Here is a 25,633-nt window from a genome sequence, read left to right on the forward strand (position 1 = left end):
TTACACGAGGCATCGGATTTAACGTCCAACTTCTGACCGGACGTGACTGCGAACTTGATACATCCTGCACAGCCAAACGGACGCCCCATTTCAATGTATGGAAAAACAGTATGCTGTGATGAGAGTTTGGTTTAGAAGACTTTTTCAGAGTGTTTTTAATTTTATAATGAAAAAAAAATAAAATATAAGCTTTTGACAAAAATGTTTGATATGTTCAGTTTTATATCTTATAAAAGTGTACCTACAAGTTGCTCAGACGTCAAACTGCACTCAATATTAAGGTACAATTGCAAGAACTGTTAAATATTTCTAATAATGATATTAGGTCATGCAATTAATATATATATATAAATAAGAGGAATATGTTATTTACAACTATACCACAAGCATGTGATTACCGTGTATTCCATTTTTTACTTTTTAAAACAACAAAATTATATTGTTTTTCTAGCAGTCAAGTGTCATACGTAATTTGCAATGTAGTAGTAGTTGATTAGAACAATTACTATTACTTCCGGTTCAAAGTTAATGGAAATAATGTAACCAATAAATATACAATACAATACAATAAATATAGCTAACGTAAAGGAAAAATTGTAAAACGATTAGACGATATATAATTGTAATATCTTTCAAATTATTATTTTCAACACGTCTTTCAAGATAAAAAGAAAGAAAGCAGGACGATGACTGGACGCGTTGCAATTGTAAGTAATTATATGGCATTGTGTAATATGTACTTTCTCTTTCAATAGGGAGTTTATGTGTAATAAACTATATAAATATATCTACTGTTTTACGTGTGAATACAGTTACATTTACATATTATTATTGTTAGTTATCAGTTGTTCCTACTTCGTAAAAATAATATGCTTGATTTAATACATTTATTCTGAAATCCAATTTAGTTTAGTTTCTATTTAAAATCTAAAAATACGAATTAACAATAACTATCTGATTGTTTTACATTAGAGTTGATATCGATTTAAGTGTGTAATGCACCTATTTGGTTGTGCACAAATAACATTTCTGGTCCTGGTATCTATGATGAGTTTATTTACAACCAATGGGTCGATGCGACTGCTGGTGGAGTTTATTTCCCCGAGGGCATCACAAGCCCAGTAGTCAGCACTTTTTGTGCTGACATGAATTGTCATTGATATAGTTATATTTATAAATTTACTGTTTTCAAAATTTTTGAATCTTTTTTTGAAATACTAAGGCTTTTCTACCTCAGGTATAGATCACCTTAGCTGTTTTTGGCAAAACTTTTAGGAATTTTGGTTGTCAATGCTCTTCAACTTCGTACTTTGTTTGGTCTTTTTAACTTTTTTGGATTAGAGCGTCACTGGTGGGTCTTTTGTAGACGAAACGCGCGTCTGGCGTATATACTAACTTTGGTCCTGGTATCTATGGTGAGTTTATTCAAATAAATCTTCAAACATAGGGACATACAGTTCGGATCAGCGAACATAGATAATATTAAAAAAAAACCAATAGATGTAACATGTATACATATGTATAAGGTATCAATTACATACATGGTTTGAAAGGATCTTTAAATGCGGTTCTACGTTTCTAGTGTACGAACATTACCCATGGCACAGATATTGATAAGATTTACCTCACCATTGGAACGCCAAAATGCAATAATAATAGAAAAAAAATTAAATTGATCCAGATATTTACTGAAATATAAATGCATAATTTCTGTTGCAAACAGATATACATTTCAGTGACGTTTATTTCGAAGTTTTATCAATGTGGTAGATTTTTTTTTACTCAGACGATCGTTTATACTTATGTTCATCTAAATAATAAAGTCTCAGACTGAATAAACAGCATATTATTAGTTAGAATGGGGTCACTGGATGAAAATAATAGAGTGCAAATTTTGTAAGCAAAATTTTCCCAAATTTGTGAAATTGCCCTTTCTCTCGCTCGACCAGAATTATCTCTAAGGAAGCATATATATATGAAAATAACCATTTATAAATGTGTTGTGTCATAAACAGAACCATAAAGTAGGAGGGGAAAAATTTATAGGTACTTGAGAAGTTTGATGAAAAAACGTTGATAAAATGAAATAGGTCCTGTACTGAAATTGTAAACTCTGACTAATGCAATGGGAACACCGCATAATTTCTACGTTTATTAGTGAATAATTTAAAAAAAAATGTTACAAATCATGTATGCACCAAAACACTAACTACTGCTCTCTGATAATACACTGTATACGCTGTCTCGAACAATTAAATTATAGGAATTGTGGCTTTGAATTTACAGGTGACGGGTGCAAATAAAGGAATCGGTTATGCCATTGTAGAATCTTTGTGTAAACAGTTTGATGGGGACGTCATTTTAACAGGTACTAGTACTTATTTATTACAAGTAGGATGGTGACATAAATAACAAGCAAGAGTTCCCTTTACAAATACAACCTTTATATTCAATGCAGTAGTGTCTAATATTATTAAATGAGTAATGGTAAGCTTAAATTTGGGACATCTGAAATGTTCCATTACTAATTATCAATTTCAACTAAATCATCGTTTTGCATCAGTACAAAAGTATAAATATATTCTATAAGAATTGATAAGAAAAAGAAACAAAATCAACATGAAATTCTGAAAAAGAAGACACAATAAAAGAAAAACCATTGAGAGAAAACTAACAGAATGAATGGCATGCCCACTCAAGTATGCAATCAACAAATAAAGCGTGTATGTTGAATGGTATGCACACTCATCGAAATTTTGGAAGTCTATAGTATACAAATAAAGCGTAAAAATATATATATTCGGTTCAACTGATATCAATGGGATTAAAAGACATAATGGAAAGGTGGCATACATATGCTGTTGCCGCATACGTGTAATTATTGCGGCATAGGAGTACAAGCGGTATAGTAATCACGGGTAGCAAGATCGTCATACCGAGGACCGTTTAGTACAGTGACTTTGTCATAGTTTGGTTGTGTGTGGTCATGGATAAGTTATGCTATTTCCAAAAACGATTGCCTCAGTTCTTTTCATATAAGCAAATAAAAAGCAAATTAAATGTTTGAATCTATATTGTAAGACAAACTACATAAATTGATATATATTTTTTTTTTAAATTAACGCATGATAACCAAAATATCGAAATTGGTATGGTTTGGTTAAACGATTGACATGGTTCAGTTACGAGTCTAAAATTTCGTCATGGTTTTGGTTACTTTTGCCATGGTTTAGATTCAAGTTAATACATATTTGTTGCACCTTATTATTGATAGTTTGTGTGTAGGTGATTGTGAAAAATAAAAAAAAAAAACACATTTAATTAATTGACAAAATAGGAAAAAAATCCTGATGAGCGTAAACGGCAAATCGCACTTTCACGTTATGTTTGTACCTCGCGTAATTCATTGCGAGGTCAATGGAAATATCGGGCATCCGTCCTTCCGTCCGTCTGTCCCTCTGTGCGTTCATCTGTCCGCTCTCAAGTTTCCAATTCTTGTCGGATTTTTTTGCAACTTATCATAGTTTTTTTTAGTAATAGTCCGGGCTAGTTCGAAAATCAGTGCCGATCATTTATCTTTAAAATAGTTATGCCCCCTTGAAACATTAGTTATATTAAAAATTGCATTGTTACAATAAAGCACTTTCAAATGTACAATTTTTGCCAACATTTTATGAAACTTACATTATAGGTTTATATTAGCAATGTCATGGACGAATTACAAAAAAATAGTGCCGCTCAAATAATTTTAAAAGAGTTGTGTGCCTTAGAAATATAACTGTATATGGAGAACTGGATTTTAAACGCTCTCATATGTACAATTCATACCGGATCTTATGAAAGTTAAATAATAGGTTGATATCAGCAATGTATTGGACTGATTGGAAAATTAGTACCGAAACATTATTTTTTACTATTTAACTGTTCAACGTTATGGAACTCTAAGTAGACGTCATTAATCATTTCGCACGATAATGATCCCTGGCTGAGTCCATCTACTTACAAATGATACCGTTTATGATACAATAACTCAACTATAAAACTAAACAAACGATATCGAGAGGACATCATACATTTCTGAGCCGAAAAGGCAAGAAGTCACAGACAATAATATTAATATTGGTATCAGTATTCCATTCTAAAATAAATAAAAGATTTGTTTTTTTGTTTTTGTTTTATTAGTTATTATTGGCTTGAAATATACTCACAGATCAGTTCTAACTTTCATTTTTTTGTTACTTTGCTCTGTATCGATCTAATCAAGTCCTTTTCAGCTATTTTTTTTTATAGTTTGTTGTGCTGTAACCTGTATTCCCAGATTAAGACAAGGGGTTAGTTGGGAGCCAGCAAACATTTAAACCACGTTATATTCAGTATGACATTGTATAAAGTATACAGTGTGTGATGCATTCGAGTGGTTGTCGATTATTCCTGTATATCATGTTTTTGCTTATCGTTTTGAACATTAGTCAGGCTGTAAGTTTTCTTATTTGAATCGCTTTATCTTCAATTTTGTCGGGGCCTTTAATTACTTGCTAAAAGGTATGAGTTTTGTTAATTGTCGAAGGCCGTACGGTGATCTTACATTTACGTCATTTGGTCTAGGGTGGATAGCTGTACCATTGGAAATCATACTGTATTTACTAATTGTAAATTACTATGTGTTTTCTTAGGTCATAGTGTATTCTGAATACAACAACATTTTAAAGAAATTTGCTATAATTGAAATGCATTAACATGTTACTCTAGTAATCTCTTTATACATGCTTGTTCTAAAATTATGATAATTATAATGATGATATCTTAGCCTTACTGTCGACGACTTAATTTCTAGAGCGGTGGATTTTTTGCGAGTAGAAGATCATCTTCAATATGTAAAACTCAGATCTACTCGTCTGGGAACAAAACAACAAAGCAAGGAAATAGTGACGCTATAATAATGGCCTCAAATAGGATATATTGGGTTTAACACAAAAACAAGAATCAGCAAAAATATCGTTTAACAGTATTTTAATAGTTGTACATACCATGTCTGTTTATTTTGATCGTAACACTTCCATCATTCTCGACAGAAATCAGATATCCGAACCATGTCGTACATGAACTAAACCATGAAACTAATGAACCAAACCATGACACCGAATTTTCTTTAATCTTAAATTGTGTGAAAACGTAAGCTTTTTCATGAATTATTGACGGCAGATGTATACCATAACGAAATATGGGATATAACAGACATACATTACTGTAATTTATACATTAGAAACGAACAACAACTTATAAATTTTGACATATGCAAGCATAATTCTGTGTCCAATTATAACTATAGGATGAAAACTTTAATGTACTAACATATAAGCAATAACCAAAAATACTTACTAGCTTGAATTTATATTCAGAGGTTCCTTAAGAAAATAATCAGAATGTTTATATTATGTCATTGATTGTCAATAAAATCTCTTAACACAACCATGTCTAACTTATCCAAACTATATGACAAAATCACTGTAATAAACGTCCCTCGATATGACGACCTTACTATGCGTGGTAATAAAAGACATATCAAATGATGTTTTGTAAAATATTTTGACATTATAGAACCAATGCATGTCTCTATACTTAACTACATTGTAGGTTCTGTACGTACGTCTTTTTTTTTTATTCCGAATCTATAAATTTTTATCGTGAAAACATATTTTATTCAGATATTGATGATCGCAAGTTAAATAACTGATATGTTGACGAAGTTTACGGGATCGCAACATTGATCAACAGTGATTGTCTGATATAAAATTTGATTTGTCTCTCTTTTGTTCTTTATTTTGTGTTTAAAGAATTTGCAGTTGATTGGAGATCTTCGATAGTTTCTATTCTATTCAATACATTCACACATGTTATAGAATCTTGATAATTATAATTACAAGATCTTGTTGTATTCTAAGACACCTGTTTTGTAATAAAAATTTATGAACCTTTACATATATTTTTGTTGTCCGATTGACGGATGTCCTTTGTGGACATTATTATGATACTATAGTCGACCACAGGCCTAGGGTAAGAACAGAATTATATACGAAAGTGCATTAGTTTTTAAGCTATGTATTTATAACAAATATTCGTAATAAAAAGAAACTGTATACAGAGCAAACACAGTAAATCTAGTAGTCACTGTGAATTGATCATTAGAATACTTGTAACCGTCTACATTTTACAGGTCGATCCGAGGAGAGATGTAAAGCTGCAGTAGCTCAACTACAGGAGAAAAGACTTTCACCTAAATACAATACTCTCGATATTGACGACTCGAGTTCAACCACCAAACTGAAGGATTTTGTGAAGGATAATTATGGAGGGATTGATATCTTGGTAAACAATGCTGGAATTTCAAACAAGGTATTCTTTTGTTTACCAGTTGTATTCGTTATTGTGTATTAATGTTCATTAATTAAAGTTTAAGTGTTTATTTCCTTGCAGATGCCATTTGTTTACTTTATCTCTTAATCTTGACTTATTTATGGAAGTCTGGGAATTGTCTGACCGCAATGTTAATGGTCTATCTTGTTTTATATAAGGCATGTTAATCTTATATAAGGCATGTTAATCTTGAGTAACTCCTCCCTTACTTGTCTAGGGTACATTAGAAATTTAGTTAAGTTGCAGTTGTAATTTTTATATGGATTAGATACACATGTTTATTTTATGTTATATTTTTATTTGTAATTATTGACCCTCCATCCGCCCCTTACACCTCCGAGATTGTGGTTTGTGCTTTGGCAACACGTGTAGCAATTCGTTCGGGCAATGTAATAATGAATTTCATCCATTTTTTACTTGTCACAAAATTATTACCTGAGTTCTCAGGCAGCCCTGAATAAAATGGATAACTAGGCAGCCCTCTCGTCGGGTGAACGAATCATTTGTTTGTTCATTTGAAAGTTCTTTTGGATACATGTTTTAGTGTGCAAATGGTTTTTTCACTCGAGGTTATCCGTCTCAGGTTGCAAAGTGAGCCAATACCCTCTAAGCATGGGCTGGGCCAGCGCTCAACATGCAGGTATTAAAATTAATTAAAATAAACTAAAAGAGTGGGTATACTTGAGTTACCTATGTTTGACATGGGATGGGCCAGCGCTCAACATGTCACTAGCTCGTAGAGAGGTATTTTGAATTAACATATTGTTCTTTGAATTATGCTTCGAGCTCTTGTAAATACTCTCTTTTAAAAGGCTCGCTTTGCTATTAGGTTCACATTGTTTGAGGTTTCATTCAATACTCTACGAGTTATGTTTATGTTTGATGTATACTAAAGTGGCTCGTGAATTTCTCCTTAAAGTATATGGTCAAAGTTATTTGAAGTCACGGTACAACATCTACACTCTGTCGTCAAGTGCAAGTGCCGCGATAGATGCTCGAATAATGTGAATTTAATTGAGATATGTATTATTTTTATTTTTTAAATACATATCAATTGCTAGCATGTTGCCCGTAACGCCAATTTTATATTTTGTATTATATCATATTATGTTTTTTATTTCTTTTGTATATATTATAACTTGAATACAAGTCTGTGTAATTATATATAATAAATATTAGTCATTCTTAATTGATTTGATTACTTTAACTTAGGTGGTAATTTGCTATACTTAATCAGTCTTGTAAGTCTGTATCTATGACAGATCTAATGTGTACCGTTACACACATTTAAATCTTAAACAGCTGGAGAAAGTTCATCGCTCGTTCAAATCTTAATCAATAGAAACACGGCTCATAAACTGTTACATTTTATTGACAACACTCATTGTCAAATCTAAATTATAGAATGTTGATTGTCCATTCTACCGATATAAACCATACCTATTATATATCAAGTATCATAAAGTAGTTTCACATGTTCTAATGGAAACCATACTTCCGGTTGGACAAATGGTTAACATCTAAAACTCGACAAACAGCATCAAGAAAAGCAATCACGAACACAAAATTAAAATCGAAATAGAGAAAATGAAAATATATATCATGTTGGAATTATTTCTGCCACCAACGTATAATCAAAGAGTATGCATGTAGCTGGATAATATTATTTTCAAAACTAATTCAAATGACAAACAGACATGTAAAATAATTACAAAATAGCCAAACCCGGATAAAAGTGTATGAACAATGTAATTAGGTCTATTGTGTTTTATTTTTGTTCTATCAATACCAAGTTTACTTTCCACAGCAGTCACTGACTGATTCAGAGTGAGAGATGTCAGAGAAGGTATTTTATTTCACTCATTGGTTATTATATTTTATTAAGTGTCTGTTAGCGATGCGCCAACGTATAGTCATCAATGTGCTGATGGATCGTCGTATGATGTAGATGTAGATGTAGATTTCAATTCGTATCTTATCACCTCTTTTCCTAGGAGGAACCCCATTCCTAACTCTTTAAATATTTAATTTCCTTTGGGTCAGTCATCATGGCTCCTTTCCCTACACATTTATCGGTTTAAATTGCATTCGTTTTTAATATAATACGACGTTTATTGACAGAACGAGCTAATACTCGACGTCTTGTTTATATTCAGAATTCACGGAAGTTACTGCCGGAAGGGAGACAACTCGAAACGATAATATGGAAGACTCCATTTTGCCTGAAGGGGTGTTCTACGATGTGGAATATATTAATTTTAATCTAAATGATGCATATGATTTAAAATTATGCAACAACAATAACCCTCAATAGCAGACATACATAGAAAAGATCCCATGAGTTATAAATTAATTAATTGAGTGGGGAATCCAGAGCAACCATTCAATCTAAAACCCCTTAAAGTCAAGAAAACTATACGCATGCGCATAATTTCCAAATCAAACCCTGGGGCAAGATATATTAAATGCTTATTAAACGACCTAGATGGTTCTCAATTTCTTTATGGAAGTACAATCTCAAATATCAGTTTCATAACGGTAACATATAAAAATAACTCCACTTCAGTTCTTATATGACAGAAATAGATTTATCGGCATTCAGAGAACTCTCGCATTTTATCAAAACTGGGAATTCCCTCTGACGTGTTTCTAAATTTATAACTACACTTAATATAAATACTGCTTAATTCTGATTTTCCGTGTTGTTAAAAACATGCATCGAAGTCAAGGGAATTATCAAACATGAAGATCATGAAAAGAACATTATAGGAAAGTTGATTAAGTTCAATCCCTTTGTTTGTTTTTACCTTTTAAAGTAAGACAATCATAAGAATCTGAGATGTTCCTTAATGTTTAGAATAAAACGATTGGCGTGAGGGAAAATGCTCTGAGCCACCGGTATAAGTCTACAGATTGCTTGAAAGCAATCGTATCCCAAAAAATGGCAATTATATTGTGGAAGTCAGCATGTTTTTGCCATATTTTTAAATCACCAAACACTAGTTTGTTTTTAAAGGACGAAACGAATCAAAACAATTTATTACAAAGTCATTTCTTTCGGCATGATGTTAACCCTTCTCTTTATTACAATATGAAGTTTGCATAAACGGACATAGCAGTACGGGTATAATATTAAAAATTATCAAGATGTTTATAAAACATGTGTTTTCCGCTGCTGAAGGTTTTCCAGTGACCTACAGTTGGTATCTTCTACGTCATTTGGTCTGTTGTGGAGAGTTATTTCATTGACAATGCACCCACATCTTATTATTTATATATTGATAACTTCATTAGTACATGATCCTAGAGTTTACTTCGTTAGATTTGCCATCAGATGAAGAGTTTGCTATTGTATTTATAGTATTAAAAAAATTGTTAATAATAAAAGGATTGCACGTTATATTCAATTAACTCCATTCATTGAGATTAAAATATAATATAGCTGAGTTAGACTTACACACCATCGAATGGTGACTCCTAGGTCGAAGGTTTACAAACCGTTTAATATAATTTTGCCTTTGAAGTTTGGTATCCTAAAGCAAATGTTTTAAGTTATACAAGTACTCATTGGGAAACCTATATTCTGAATGTATTTTTTGTAGGTAGGAACTATTGGCGTGCGGGCTACAACGACATGTGGGACAAATTACTTTGGTACCTTGAATGTTTGTAATACTTTGTTTCCTCTTCTAAAGCCTCATTCTAGGTAATTAGCAATGATTATATAGTTCAGAAACCCTTGATTTTAATACATCACTAGTCATTTCAACAATATTTAAAAGAAACCAAATTTAAAAATCACAGAGAGACAAAAATAACATATAAAAAAGAAATGCGACGAAAAGACACACATTATTGAAAACATGAAAGGGCCTTGCGGTCATAAAACTTTCGAGTCAGATTTTGTACTCAAACTCTAAAATAAACCAATCAAAATGTTGGATTTCATGTTTTGTGCTTTAAATACTGAGCAAAGTGTTATGACTTAAAGGCCAGGAAATTGGGATGACCAATTTTTATTACAAAATGCAATCTTAGAACTTTTCAAAAAATTACCGAAAGGTATTGAAATGTGCAGAGACTATGAAATTTACAAAAACGAACATACCACACTGCCATGTAGACGCTTAACTTAAGAAAAGGTTTAAATGCAGTAACGGAATACCTAAAGGAAGTACCATATTCATATACTCCATTCAGCCTTTTTGGTTTGGAACTTTAAACATGTTGATAAAGTAGTTCGCTATCATGTGTGTAAAAGCAATACATATGTAGCAGCAGGTATATTTCGAATAAAAATACGCAATAAAGTGCATAACAAAGTAAAACTATCTGAATTTTGAATAATGTTTGATTAGATTAGATAATATTACTGCAAAACAAATTGTGGTATGATAATTTTTCTATTCCAAATCAGTAATCAAGTGCATAAAATATTGCATTTATAAAATATCATTGCAAAAGGTCATGTTTTTCTTTGGCTGTCAATGACGTATTTACACTAAGTTCATTGGATGTTGGATGTAAACTGATTGATATATCCGGCTGATAAAGATAATTATTAGGTCTTTCCACTTTTCTGTGGAAAGACCTATTGTTTTTCTTCTGATTATTTTTTTTTTCTTCCGCCTAATTTGGTCTTGCGATAAACATTTGTTTCGCAATATGTCGCTTAGATATTTTGTATATGATATCGAACAGTTTATGCGCTTTTGAAATTTACCCTGCGTAAACAAATACTTTTCTTTGTAGGAGTTATCTCCCCAAACACTGTTTTCCTTGTTAGCGCATCTCCTTCGCAACCGTAAAAGATTATGACAAATTTATTTTACAAAATTGCTCGTTATATCCTTCGCATGATTTGTCCTATTTTGACCGAAGCGATATGACCGCTCCATATGAGAGTTATTTCCCCTTATGCATCTGATATAAGTGATATGAATTTCTATCTTATAAACCATAAGTGATAGAGACCTAGGATCTTTTGATTTGAGGTCCTTGGTCCCAAAAAATGAAAATTAGGTCAAGGTCAAAGGTCAAGGTCATATTTTAATATTTGAATTTGGCTTATTTTCACTTATATCCAAAGACTGTATAAGATATCAACAAATTATTTTTACTAAATTGTTAGTTGCGACATGTCGTAAGATGTAAATTTTGATTGCAAGCGTACGTTGAATGTGAAAGGGAGTTTTCTCCCCTCTTGTATTAAAAAATACGCGTTTGGTGATATAACTCATTAACTAAATATAATTAAGACCTATGGTCTTTTGATTTGAGGTCCTTGGTTTATGACCTTGAAATTGATCTCAAGGTCATAGCTTAATTTGACGTTCTATATTTTGACCTTTGCTTTTATTCTATATGTATACATGATAAAGATATACAACTTTTAGAAAAAGGTATCAAGCCATTTAACCTTGAAAAAAAACAACCGGACGTGACCTTTTGTAAACCGGAAGTAGCTATTTTTTGTACTTTATTAAGAGAAAAGTATATAGAACCAGATATTTTTGGAATCGGTTTCAAGTAAATATTTAAATATAATCGGAAGTAACATTTTTCAAACCGGAAGTAACAAATTATCTCCCTTATTTAAAAAAAAATGTATGGAAACAATATATTTTTGGAATCAGCTTACTAGGAGCTATCATTTGACAATTGAAATGACATTTTAAACTTAGTTTCACAACTTTTCATATCAAAAAGGATGGAAAGACCTTCAATTGTTCTCTGAATTTTTTTTTTTTTTCTTTCGCCTAATTTTGTTCTTGCGATAAACATTTGTTTTGCAATATGTCGCTTAGATATTTGGTATATGATATCGAACAATTGATGCGCTTTTGAAATTTACCCTGCGTAACCGAAAACTTTTCTTTGTAGGAGTAATCTCCCCAAACACTGTTTTCCTTGTGAGCGCAACTCCTTTGCAAACGTAAAATATTATGACAAATTTATTTTACAAAATTGCTCGTTATATCCTTTGCATGATTTGTCCTATTTGACCGAAGTGATATGAATGCTCCATACGAGAGTTATTTCCCCTTATTCATTTGATATAAGTGAATTGCATTTCTAACTGGTAAACCATAATTGATAGAGACCTAGGATCTTTTGATTTGAGGTCCTTGGTCCAAAAAAATGAAAATTAGGTCAAGGTCAAAGGTCAAGGTCATATTCTAATTTTTGAATATGTCTCATTTCCACTCATTTCCAAAAAACGTTTAAGATATCGACAAATTATTTTTTCTAAATCGTTTGTTGTAACATGTCGTAACATGTAAATTTTGATTGCAAGGGTACGTTGAATGTGAAAGGGAGTTTTCTCCCCTTTGGTATTTAAAAATACGCGTATGGTGATATAACTCATTAACTAAACATAATTAAGACCTATGGTCTTTTGATTTGAGGTTCTTGGTTAATGACCTTGAAATTGATCACAAGGTCATAGCTTAATTTGACGTTCTAGATTTTGACCTTTGCTTTTACCCCATCTGTATACATAATAAAGTCATGAGACTTTTTGACAAACGGTATCAAACCATTTAAACTTAAAAAAACAACCGGAAGTGACCTTGTGTAAACCGGAAGTAGCTATTTATTGTACTTTATTACATAAAAGTATAAAAAACAAGATATTTTTGGAATCAGTGTTAAGTAAATAGTCAAATATTATCGGAAATAGAGTTTTTCAAACCGGAAGTAAGAAATTATCTCCCTTATCTAAAAAAATATTGTTTAGAAACCATATATTTTTGGAATCAGCGTACAATAAGCTATCATTTGACGATTGAAATGACATTTTAAACCTATTTTTACACCTTTCATATTAAAATACATTGTTTTGGTGGAAAGACCTTCAATTGTTCTCTGAACAATTGGTTTTTAATTTTATTAGTTTTTATTGGCTCAGTTACTTCGAGAACGTTAGCATTTTCTTTTGTATTAATAGCGCTGACAAGTAAAGCCCTTTTCAATTGAATTTTATTGGTAATTTAATTATGTTATACCGTTTCATCACTTCCAAAGTAGGTGGAAATTTGGCGCCATCATACTTATTAAGCCCGACACATTCTGTCTGGGCTTATCCGAAGTCTGGAGCATGTTATTCGCTGGGTTTTTTCATCTTGGCTCTTGCTGAAAAATGTCTCATTGGCAATTGCATAACATCCTCCTAATAGTATAATGATTGCTGTTAAAACAACTTATAAATCAGGCACGGTCATACACAATTGTATATACATAAATGTTTTAAAAACTATTAACTCGTTGATTGTAGCATGCTTAAGGTTCAATGGCAATTATATCATACATTGAGATACGTTTAATAATTCATACATGAGGTTCTTATAAAATTATTTAAAGGTATTGGACATATAAGAACTGAAGTGCGTAATTTTGAGGGAATTTTGAATAAAATATATGCTTTAAAAAGGAAAAAAAAGACATAATATTTACTGTTATGTGTGCGTATGCTTTAAAATCGGCTGAATATTTTCACTTATATAGATAAAGGAAGATGTGTTATGAGTGCCAATGAGACTACACTCCATCCAAGTTACAATGTAAAAAGTAAACCATTATAGGTCAATGTACGGTATTTAACATGGAGCCTAGGCTCATACGGAACATCAAGATATAAAGGGCACACACAATTACTAGTTCAATACCATTTAAATGGGAAAACCAACGGTCTAATCTATATAAAAAACGAGAAACGAGAAACAGTTACGAACCACATAAATAAACGACAACCACTGAACATCAGGAGTCGATTTCACATAAAAACTTACAACTAAAGTTGGTTTTAAGTATACTGAATTGATCATGACTTACGATCAATCTTAGTCGTAAGTTTTTATGTGAAATCGACTCCAGATTCCTAGCATAACATTCAAATCGCACTCAGAGATCGAACATTTGGGGTTTTGCTCTAACTTTGGACACTGAATAACTTTACCAAGGCATCGTATCTTCTGAAGCGCTGATATATCAACACCCATGTTTTTTATTCTCTGGACACTATAAGGACATATTAAGCAGTTTTATGTAGTGAAATATACTATTCCGACGTTCTTCATCCGTCAGATCTTCCATGCATGCGATCCAAATTGTTAAATTTAAACGATTCCTGCTTGCTGTACTGATGTTGATAGTATTCACATAGTAACCTCATTCTTAAAATTGTTAACGACATTGTCTAGTACAGATTTGTCCACGTTTGTATTCATGCGACTTTAACAAAATATTGTGGTTTAGATGTCGCAATATATTTTACGAAATTTGCTCTGTTAAAAAATAAAGACCACCAATGGTATATAAAAAAACTATTCTAGTAACATTATGTGTCGTATGTCATCAGTACCATACGACTTTATGATAAAAATGATTTGTCATATATTAGCTTTGTGTTGAAAACTTTTAAACTAACTCTCTTCAAAATTTTCTAAAACTGATATCTTATGGATCAAGCAAACATAATTTATTATATTTTACAGGGTAGTAAATGTGTCCAGCATGGCTTCACAAGAAGCAATTAGTAAGTGTAGTGAAGAGATTAGGTCAAAGTTCAAACAGCCAAACATAACTACGGATGAATTGACTGCATTAATTCAACAGTTTATTGAGTAGGTTTTATAGTTATATTTGTTGAAAAAACTGAATTATTATGGTTTGGTTTACAATATAGATAACCGCATCTGTTCTTCAATATGCATTGATCTCGCATACATCTCTACATCAATTGTGATTCTTTCAATATCATCGTTTGCAATCATGCAAATATTAGAACTGGGATCATGACTTCAATATAAATAAAAAAAGATGCGTTTCCCTCTGTTTTAGTTAGTAAGCCGGATTTGTATTTTTCCTCAATCGATTTATGAATTTCGAACAGCGGTATGCTACTATTGTCTGTATCTACAAATGATCATTTGATAGGTCTATCTAGTCTTATATTGAAATTCAAAACGAGGTTTCAATACGATAAACAACAAGGCGGATTTAAAACAAAAAAGCTAGTTCATCTGCAAATACAAATTTAATAGTCTTTTGTTTGATCCGAACTATTGATCGAACACATGACATTCTGCACTCGAGGCGACCACGCTACCAGGCTACCTTAGAGACGGTGTCATTTAAAATTAGCAATAATAAACTGCTTAAAAAAACCTAATTAACATTAATATACCTATTTTATCGCTAAAATAGTTTTGTTTCTTTATTTGAACACCTCCAAATGGGCGGATGTTTTTTTTCTATCGGTCAGTCCTGTGCAAATTTTATTTAGACATTTGTTCGATTATGGGATATAAAAGAGTTCTCCAGATTGGTAACGTTCTCATTTCTTATGTTGTTTGTCATTTTTACACAATAAACATGCTACATAGAAATGGAAAGTTCACAATTAAGAAGCTGAAATCATCTCTTTTGTCGTAAAATTTTGTTTTCAACCGACCCTCATTGTAAATTTCTAGATGTAAGTCAAGATATGAGGCAGACTAATCTGTATCTGATGTATTCATTATTTCTTTTACGATGGGATAGATGCGTGCAACAGTCACCAAATTATGAATTGCGTAGTGAGAGAACATCCTATATATATATATATATTGGAAGGTAAAGTAAAAGAATATCGCTTACTCCCTTTTCTTTCTTTGTTTTCTAAGTGGTTTTTAATTTTGAAATCAGGATGTTGTTGTAAATTTATTAATCCGCATTTGCATTTAAATGAAATAAATTGTATATTACTTCAGTGCTGCACAAAATGATGACCATGAAAAACAAGGATTCTTTTTAAAGCCTTATGGAATGTCAAAACTTGGAGTAACTGTTATGACGTTCATTCAACAAAGAAAATTAAACACAGATCCCAGGGAAGATATTGTTGTTAATGCTGTAAGTCATCAACCAAAACATTTTTCTGTGATACCAAAAAATGGTCAATAAAATTAAAAATGATCATGATACGACACTAAAAGAATCTACATTATTTGCTTACGAACTTTGTAAATTAAAACAGACATTTAACTTAATAATGTCAAACACAGTTTGTGTCTATAGTGTATTCGATGCGTCACTTGTTCACCAGAAAATATCATGTTACATCTCTGATACTCAGTCGTGATTGATATCGACCTCTAAGATTTCCTGAAGAACATGTTTTAGAAATTATTGTTCTTCATTTCTATCAGAAATAAAATTTAACATGAAATATTCGAAAGGATTTGATTTTTTATCTTTACAGTGTTGTCCTGGCTATGTTGCAACAGATATGACATCGCTTAAAGGTCCTAAAACAATAACAGAAGGTAACATATACACATTGGTTAAGTTTTAGACATCATCCAAAAATGTATATGTTAAAATATTTGAAATAATAAAAACAATGCCAATTTGGTATAGTATTAACTTTTTTTCCGATACATCAGTATTTCCATTTTCAAACTAGTGAAAAAAGGTATATACTTCAAAATTTCCTAAAACACATTTGCAAAATTAGCAATCAACCTATGCCAAAAACAATATGCAGTAGGTATAGAACAAAGATATGTGATATGATGAAGCTAATGAGACGATTGTCCAACCGAACCCGACATTAAGCATAGGTTAGCAGTCATAGGTCGGCATAGGTCACCAACAGTCAGTATTGTTTTACTTTCTAAACATTTCTTGTATCATATAGGAAGATAATTTACGAAATAAAACATTGCATGTTTATGACATTTATGCAATATTCGAGGTATAAACACAATATAGCAAGAGGAAACATCTATGTAAGGAACGATTAAAAAAAAATTATTGTTGTTTTTTCATAAATCAGGTGGTTGGTAATATTTGATTACATATTCACAAGAATGTAAGAAAACATATAGATTTAAGGTGTTATTTTATTTCAAATCTGTGTTTATTATTTATTTGTTTTTAACAAATATTGGGACTACTTTTTTTTTTAAATTTGTCTCTCAAGTTTCATGGATGACCCTTTTAAAACTTACTATTCGGTATGCGTTTTAGTCACTAATGAAGACATGTGAATGCTTGTATCAACTTTTTTCTACTTGCAGATTAACTTTATCTCCTTTTAATATCAAAAGAACTGTTCTTCTTGCTTTAAAATATTTGAATTAAAAGTATCATCTCATTTCATAATATATATATAAGAAGATGTGGTTTGAGTGCTAATAAGAAAACTCTCAATCCAAGTTACAACTTACAAAATTAAACCATTTTAGAACCTTATTTAATAAACAAACAAAAATAGTAAATGTTAATAGTAAAACAGAACTTGCTTGTTTACAGAGACCTTGTTTGTATTTCTCTTTTAGGAGCAGATACACCAGTGTACTTAGCATTACTACCACCAGGAACTACAAGTCCTAAAGGAGATTTTGTGTCGGAGCGAATTATTCAGAATTGGGGATAAAAGTACAAACTTTTAACAGTCTTGTATGAGTTTGCTGTTTGAGTATTTATCATTTCTTTTTGTTGATTTGTTTTATTTCTTTTTGACTTGCTAAGTATAACGTTTAGAAACAAATTAGCTTTTTATTCACTCTCCGATAGATGGTCCGATAGAATTTTATTATATACACCTTTTTTTTTTAAGCAACATAGTAACAGTAATCTATCTAATTATCATTTCAAATTTATTTATTTGGTAAATAGAACACTAAATTAACGTGTTGAATCTTATTATTATATTCTTCCAGTTTAGTTATTAATATGATTGAAACTTTTATTTATTGGTCGCATGTGAGTTGAAAAGATTAATATTTCATTAAAACATGGTTAACCCCGCATTTTTCATGCACCTGTCTCACGACGGAAACATCATGTCTTTGTAAGTCTTGTCTATTGAATATATTTTGTTCTTTTATGTTGCGGAGATTAACGTGGCGTCCATTTCGCTGAAATAGTAAGACATTTTTCTTAAGGAGCCACCAGAGGCCCGCCACAGGGAACCGGATTATCTTGGCTGTGTTTACGATCAATTTATCAATATTTGCAGTGTTCTGCTCTTTAGTCGGGTTGTTGTCTCTTTGACTCGTTTCTAGTTTCCATGATCAATTCTAATAATGTTATTTGATTTGGCCATGTGATTATGGACTTTCCGAATTGATTTTCCTCTAAGTTCAGAATTTTTGTGATTTTACTTTTTACAATAAATAGAAATATATTACTTATATACAAAAGCTTTTATCTTTGACATACACTAGAAAGCAATACAATAGAAATCATATATGATTTTCTTCCTAGTCATAATGACCTTCCATCATTACCGAACTGAACAAAGAAATAACACGACGGGTGCCATATACGGTTCAGGAGATGCTTTCCTTCCGGAGCACCTTATTTCACTCCCGGTTTTCAGTGGAGTTCGTGTTGTTTCTTATTTATTATTTATAACTGTTGATGTAAATGTCCTTTGGTTTTTAGAGTCTTTGATTACTCTTTGGTTTTGATTGTTATTGTCTTCCATAAACTAAAATTCATAATATAATATATATATTTTTAAACAGTGTCATAAAATACATTTATTTCTCGTGCCTGAGAAAGATATGAAGATTAGTTCACTCGGCCAAAGAATATTCATATTTCTTAAAGGCTTTCAAGTTCGCCCGTGGGAAATTTGTTTGTTCGAGGATCAAAAGTTATTTATTAGTCTTTTTGGTTTAACGTCTGATATAAATTGAACACGATTTTGAGTTTTGCTATCGCCATTAAAAAAAAAGTTCAAACGTTATGAACATTAGCACCGCGTAACGTTTCACGATGTAGTCCCGACATTGCAGAAGGGAATAAAATAATCAGAGGGTAAAATTAATATTTATTCAATGACACGTGGGATAATATCAACCAATGAAATATCGATTAACATATCAATATGTATAATAGACACAGTCAAGATTCTACTTCGTCAAAATTATCTCCCCATTACGCCTGTTCATTTTCACAATCGCAGAAATGGAAGCCATTGTTGGGATGACGCGCTGCCAATTTTGCTCTTGAAAACCGATAATTTATCCACATTGCACCATTACGATCCTTATATGTGAGTTGTATTTTAAAAGACAAATGTCTCTTATGAGCTTCAGTTAATTTTCGAAAATTCCTAAACATTTAAAAAAAACTCTTATTAAATATTTCATGATGGGCAGACTAAAAATTGTCAGTGGTTGAAGATTATAAGCCCTAGTTATCACACACACACAATTGTATTTTTTCGAAGATATGCATTTTCATCATCTAACTTAAAAGACTGTCGTCAAGTACTTTTAGTAAACAAATAACTATTCGAACACACCTACTCTGTTTTTGTTATTCATTAGATATGTATTTCACTTGACCCATATATATCATCTAATCATACTGCGATTTTTTTATTTTATAAAATCAACCTGTAGCTTTGATATATAAAAATGATAGAATCTGAAGCGAGATTTTAAGACAAAATATACACCTCAAACACGCACTAACATAAAAAGGTGCACTCGATTTTCTCTTTTCGATGCAATTGTTACCCATTTTGGGGATTTTTTTCTTGAGTCACATAATGGAAGAGCAGACACGAAAATTACTGAACTAACAGATTGATATCTTCTCCGTCCGTGGTGATTTAAAAAAAAAAACTCGGAGTTTATACATTTTCTACATCCAACTTGATAGATACCCATGTCGTCGGACGAAATCGGACTTGATATCTAATTGTTCTGCATTACTATGTAATAGATAAATTGAAAACTTATACAAATGGTGTTATTAAAATAAAACACTTCGTAATTAAGAAGAAAATTGTCGTTTTATTTGTTTCTATTGACTTTTAAAATTGTTGTTACTATAGTAAACATTATAGTAAGCATTTATCGGTTTCTCTAACAAAGATCTTCGATTCTTTTTGTTCGATTTCAACTGGGTTCCTGCCTGAAACAGTGGAATACGTAGCTGAAATAATATTTATATTGTGTACTTACAAGTACTATTCTTATTACTGATATGCTATCTACGAACGTCGGGATACGGTACCTGTACTTTATGTATCTCTTACATAACGTAAAATTCAAATAAATTACATACCAAAACAATAATAGTAAATTATAAAGGGGTTATCTGAAGCTCGCCTCCGGATGTGGGACTTAATGACTGCGTGGTAAACAAAGAATGATGGCATGGGAGCTGTTTTATGCTTTTGATTTTATTGTTGTCTCTTTGACACATTTGCCGTTTCCATTTTCAAGTCTTTCCTCTTAGAAAAGAAATGAAATACATTGAAGCAACGGTAGCATAGAGCTCTTCAATACATCACTTATAGACCAACTTTTATCTATAATATACAGTTTCACTACCATATCGCTGAATGACACGTTTGTAGATACAATTTACTGGGTAATTTCTTTAGTCGTTTTAGAAGTACAGTAACACTAAACCGTGTGAATATAGTTCCAAAAGGATATGGTTTAACCACTGAAACACTGTTTTGAATTTCATTGGTCTATATACTGTTATCTAAATTAATGCAAAACTTACAAATATTTATTACAGCTATGGAAAAAAACATAATGAATGGATGGATTCCAATCATGACTGATACAACAGTTCGTTCTTAGCTTTTTTCGAAATTTTTCAAAATGTATTAATAGGACAACTGTAAAATTGAGAAAGGAAATGGGGAATGTGTCAAAGTGACAACAACCCGACCATAGAGCAGACAACAGCCGAAGACCACCAATGGGTCTTCAATGTAGCGAGAAAGTCCCACACCCGTAGGCGTCCTTCAGCTGGCCCCTTAAAAAATATGTATACTAGTACAGTGATAATGGACGTCATAGTAAACTCCGAATTATACACAAGAAACTAAAATTAAAAATCATACAAGACTGAGAAAGGCCAGAAGCTTCTGACTTGGGACAGGCGCAAAATTGCGGCGGGGTTAAACATGTTTATGAAATCTCAACCGTCTCTCTATACCTCTAGCCAATGTAGAAAAGTAAACGCACAACAATACGCACATTAAAATTCAGTTCAAGAGAAGTCCGAGTCCGATGTTAGAAGATGTAAGAAAATAAAATAAATAATATGACAATAATACATAAATAACAACAGACTACTAGCAGTTTACTGACATGCCAGCTCCATTCATGAGACGAACGCAACCCGTGTCATGCCAACAACTGTTTTTTTTTTAAATAAATGTGTTTAGTTCCGATGCATAGACCCTATAAGCGAATCAATATTTAAGCCAAAATATGCAACCTGACAACAGTATCGTAACTAAATCCCTTCTTAATAAGTCTGTTTAAAGGTTTTGTAAGCTTTAGAGGTGCTTTGTAAAGAATATTACCATAAAAGATTGGATGTGAAATACATGAACGTATAAGATGTCTGCATGTTGAGTTATATTTACGAATTATTTCTTTATACCGATAATAAAATTTAGTAAATGTTTTGACTAGTTTGTGGTATCGAAAACCCTGGTGGAATAATTTATCAGTAATACATAAATTTCTCTCGCAAAAATCTAATACGTTGTTACATACACGAGCGAATCGTACAAGTGGATCTATAAACAACATAAGATGGTGACAAGGGAACGTCACCATCTACAAATGGATAATTAACGATAGGAAATGAAAAATCATCTCTTTTATCATAAATTTATGTATTAAGCTTCCCGTTAATGATATAGATATCAAGATCGAGGAAAGGGAAATGGTCATTGTTAGTATTAACCTTATTTAAAGTAAGTTCAACAGGATATGTGTTCAAGACGGAAGTTTTATTTCACAATTACTACTGTCACTGGTAATCTACACACGCAGAACATTTGGTTCTGCAATGAAAACCGTGAGAGGATTTTCCAGTTGTGCTTGAGTGGAGAAATTGTCACCGCTTCAAAAGGTATGTACATTTCTAAATCTCAATTTTCTTATTCAACTGATCAAATGAATGTTGTTTTGGCGGCGTGTACGCTGTCCGGTGTTGAAAGACGTCTTAAAAATTAAAAAAAAAACATTTTCATTAAGACATGCGTGAGGGGATCAGTTCACGCATGACTTAATGAAAAAAATATAGTTTTTGGAATATTTAAGACGTCTATCAACACCGGACAGCGTATACGCCGCCAAAACAACATTCATACTCATTGCCCGAAAAAAAAACTAAATTAAAACCTGTAGATCTGTAAATAGAACCATTTCAAAATTGAAATGTCACTTTTTTAGGCAATTTCTCGTGGAGCATCTGATTTTGTAGGAGTTCATCTCTACGTACATCAGTAAATGATACATGTATCTCTTCGTTAAAGTATTCACCACAGCATAGCATTATCTGATTTTCAATATTTTGATCAGTTGAATATTTACCGACTCGCCCCACTTTTGAAAAGTATAAAATCAAACTGAACAATCACTGACAACTCACTTATTAACGAAAAAGGTTTATCCCACTGAATAAAGGTATGCCAACTCGCCCAACTTATAAAGATATCTTGCTTCTTTTAAGTATGTTAAATTACTGATGTTCGTATCCAGTCGTCTTGGTGTAGTGGTTGTGTCGTGGCTTAATATGCTAAAGGTCTTGAGTTCGAATCCCAGCATATACACTGGATTTTTTCTACGTGAATTTTGATAGATAGTCTTTTCCGTATAATTGTATATTTAATCATAAGTTTTATAGTGGATTTGACATTCCCGCCAAAATGTTACAGAAAGCATGCATAACAAAAAAACTCACACTGGGGTGATCTGGTAGGGATGATCCGGCACAGATCACCCCTGTTAGAACAAAGGAGCGTGGATGTAATGTTATGTAGCCCGGAGGTCGAATGGTTTGTTTTATATGAATCAACACTTATCGATTGTATCTATGACTTAAACTATTGTGTTAGTTTCTTTTCAAAATTAAAGTCTTTTCTTAATTAGGATGTATTGTAATTGAGTTCAAATAACAATGTAATAGTGTCCAAAGATGAATTGACAAATCTAAAATCACAATAAATCGGTTAAAAAAAATACAAATATAACACAACACGTCTGCCTTTAAAGACCTTTATATTATTAAGCATTTGAATAGTATCTGTTATTACAAAATACGAAATATTCGAACTTATTTCTCATAAAAATGAGAATGGAAATGGGGGATGTGTCAAAGAAACAGCAACCAAACCAAGTAGCATATATAAAGTATATACAATAAGTATGTGACCGACAATTCTCGCCAGGAGCCTTATTCTAGGTACATCATGATTGTTTCCTCATATATCCTTGTAAATTAACATTAATCTTGTAAAATTAATTAGTAAAAAAGATGAAAGCCTACTATATTTATAAAACAATAAATGGACAAGCAGCACCATTACAACATAAATACTACGGCAAAACTAACACCCAGCCATCAAATAACTTTAAAGAAATTATCGAGCTAACTCCTTAAAATGTGGAAATCGTTAAGGTGAAAACATAAACATTTTATTCAAGAATAAAGTAAAAAACAATTGAACTTTTTATTGGCACACTCCTTTTCAAATTATTTTGTTACACAAATTAATGTTCATTTAGTCATTTGTTCACTATAGACGTTACGTCATACGATATCATAAAACATATTTACAATTCCTGATGAATATTGAATCTTACCGTAAACGATGAGTCTATAGTTGAACAACAGTAGCACAATTTGAACAGAATGTCCACAGCTTGAATAAATTTCTTCACATTTCAAATTGCCTTAACCTTATTGGATTACACTGCTGCAAAGTGTTTTTGATGACAAGGTCGCTGAAGTTTACTCAACAATTTCACCAGAACCAAGAAGAGTATGGATCGGTAAAACAGGAAGTTATGAAATCATGTGAACAAGCAATAGAAGCATATAGACAGAAATGAAGGTCTAAATAAAAGTTTGAATCACAAACCCATATTATATTTGCTGGAGAAAATAGAAGATCTTTTTGATAAATGTCTCAAGTCAAGGAAAAAACCTTACAATTTTGATATATAAGATAATTGATGTTATGAGACGAGTTAATGTAATGTCATCATTTAGGCTTAAAATACATTTAGAGGACAAAACTGTTGGGTTATTGCAAGATGCAGCTATTGTTTCCGATAATTATAACCTTATAACTCACATAAAATATTTTAAAGTTGTACATGTAAAAAAAAAAGTCTGTTTACCGATTCTTATTCCATACAGAATTTATTTGCATAACAATAAACTGAGTTCAATGTAAATTACATAAATAATACTTGGACAGAGAGCTAAATCCAGTAAAATACTTTGCAAAAATGACTTCAATCATGTAACAATGAAAATTTAAAAATAATTGTCTGCTACCAAACTGCACTGCAATCCTGAAAATTATATGTAAATAACGTATATTAGATGTAGAATACAGAGGCAGTTAAGAAGCTGCATTAAACATATTAAAAGTATAGTTAGCAATGGCGATAAAACATGGTAAAAAAATATAGATTATTGGTATTATAACGACCATTCAACGCACACTTGCGCTATTTCGTGGCGACCAATTTTTTGTATCGGTCGCGGAAACAGGAGTGCTGGGAGAAAACCATCCACCGTCGATAGCAAATAAATTTTAGTCAATTAGAATAAGGGCGCAATCGCAAGAACAGGGTTCGAACTCCCAACGTCAGTGTCTACTGGCTAGTAATAACAGTATAACTTCTTGAAGCCCTTTAAAATGATTAATACTCAATATGACAAGACACTAATCATAGATAACAGGATTAAACGTTTTACACAAGACTGATGGTTCGTCTATAAAGGACGCATCAGTGGGGCTCGAATAAAAAACGTGGAAAAGCCAAATCAAAATTCAAAGTTGAAGAGCATTGAAGACTCAAATTTCCGAAAGGTTCTCCCTAATGCAGCTTAGACTATCTATATCTGTGAGTAGAAAATTCTATGATTTTTGAAAAATTCAAAACTTTGTTCATAATTAATTTATAATTATAACCATTTCCATGCTAACTCATGTCAACACAAAAATGTTGACTATTGACCTGGCGTTACCGTTTGTGAAACCTTCAGTAGAACTTCCATCGAAGCATACACAATTCTACCATTAAAATATTTCAGTTTTCTGTAAATCAAAGTTATTTTCAATTTTCATTTAGACTACTTCCTTTTTTTTTAAACCAGGTTCAAACCACCATTTTCTGCATAAGAAAATGTCTGTACCAAGTCAGGAATATGACAG

General features: G+C 31.8%; 1 protein-coding gene across 1 annotated transcript; it reads left to right on the top strand.

The window, feature by feature from the left end:
- Positions 1-557: 557 nt before the first annotated feature.
- On the top strand, positions 558-18,645 carry LOC143056446 (carbonyl reductase [NADPH] 3-like). The gene is made up of 8 exons (XM_076229529.1): positions 558-707; positions 2,287-2,368; positions 6,215-6,393; positions 10,017-10,120; positions 14,913-15,041; positions 16,170-16,311; positions 16,661-16,724; positions 17,742-18,645. The coding sequence occupies exons 1-8, from the start codon at positions 687-689 to the stop codon at positions 17,837-17,839; spliced, it is 819 nt and encodes a 272-aa protein (XP_076085644.1). The 5' UTR covers positions 558-686; the 3' UTR covers positions 17,840-18,645.
- Positions 18,646-25,633: the final 6,988 nt, after the last annotated feature.

Source organism: Mytilus galloprovincialis, chromosome 13 (genome assembly GCF_965363235.1).
Source record: "Mytilus galloprovincialis chromosome 13, xbMytGall1.hap1.1, whole genome shotgun sequence".
Taxonomy (NCBI): Eukaryota; Metazoa; Mollusca; class Bivalvia; order Mytilida; family Mytilidae; genus Mytilus; species Mytilus galloprovincialis.

What these genes read in the sequence shown, in the direction of transcription:
- LOC143056446 (XM_076229529.1), top strand. Translation starts at nt 687, where the DNA reads ATGACTGGACGCGTTGCAATT. An exon ending in ATGCTGGAATTTCAAACAAG is followed by an intron (nt 6,394 to 10,016) that starts GTATTCTTTTGT and finishes TATTTTTTGTAG; the next exon opens with GTAGGAACTATTGGCGTGCG. An exon ending in TTAATTCAACAGTTTATTGA is followed by an intron (nt 15,042 to 16,169) that starts GTAGGTTTTATA and finishes ATATTACTTCAG; the next exon opens with TGCTGCACAAAATGATGACC.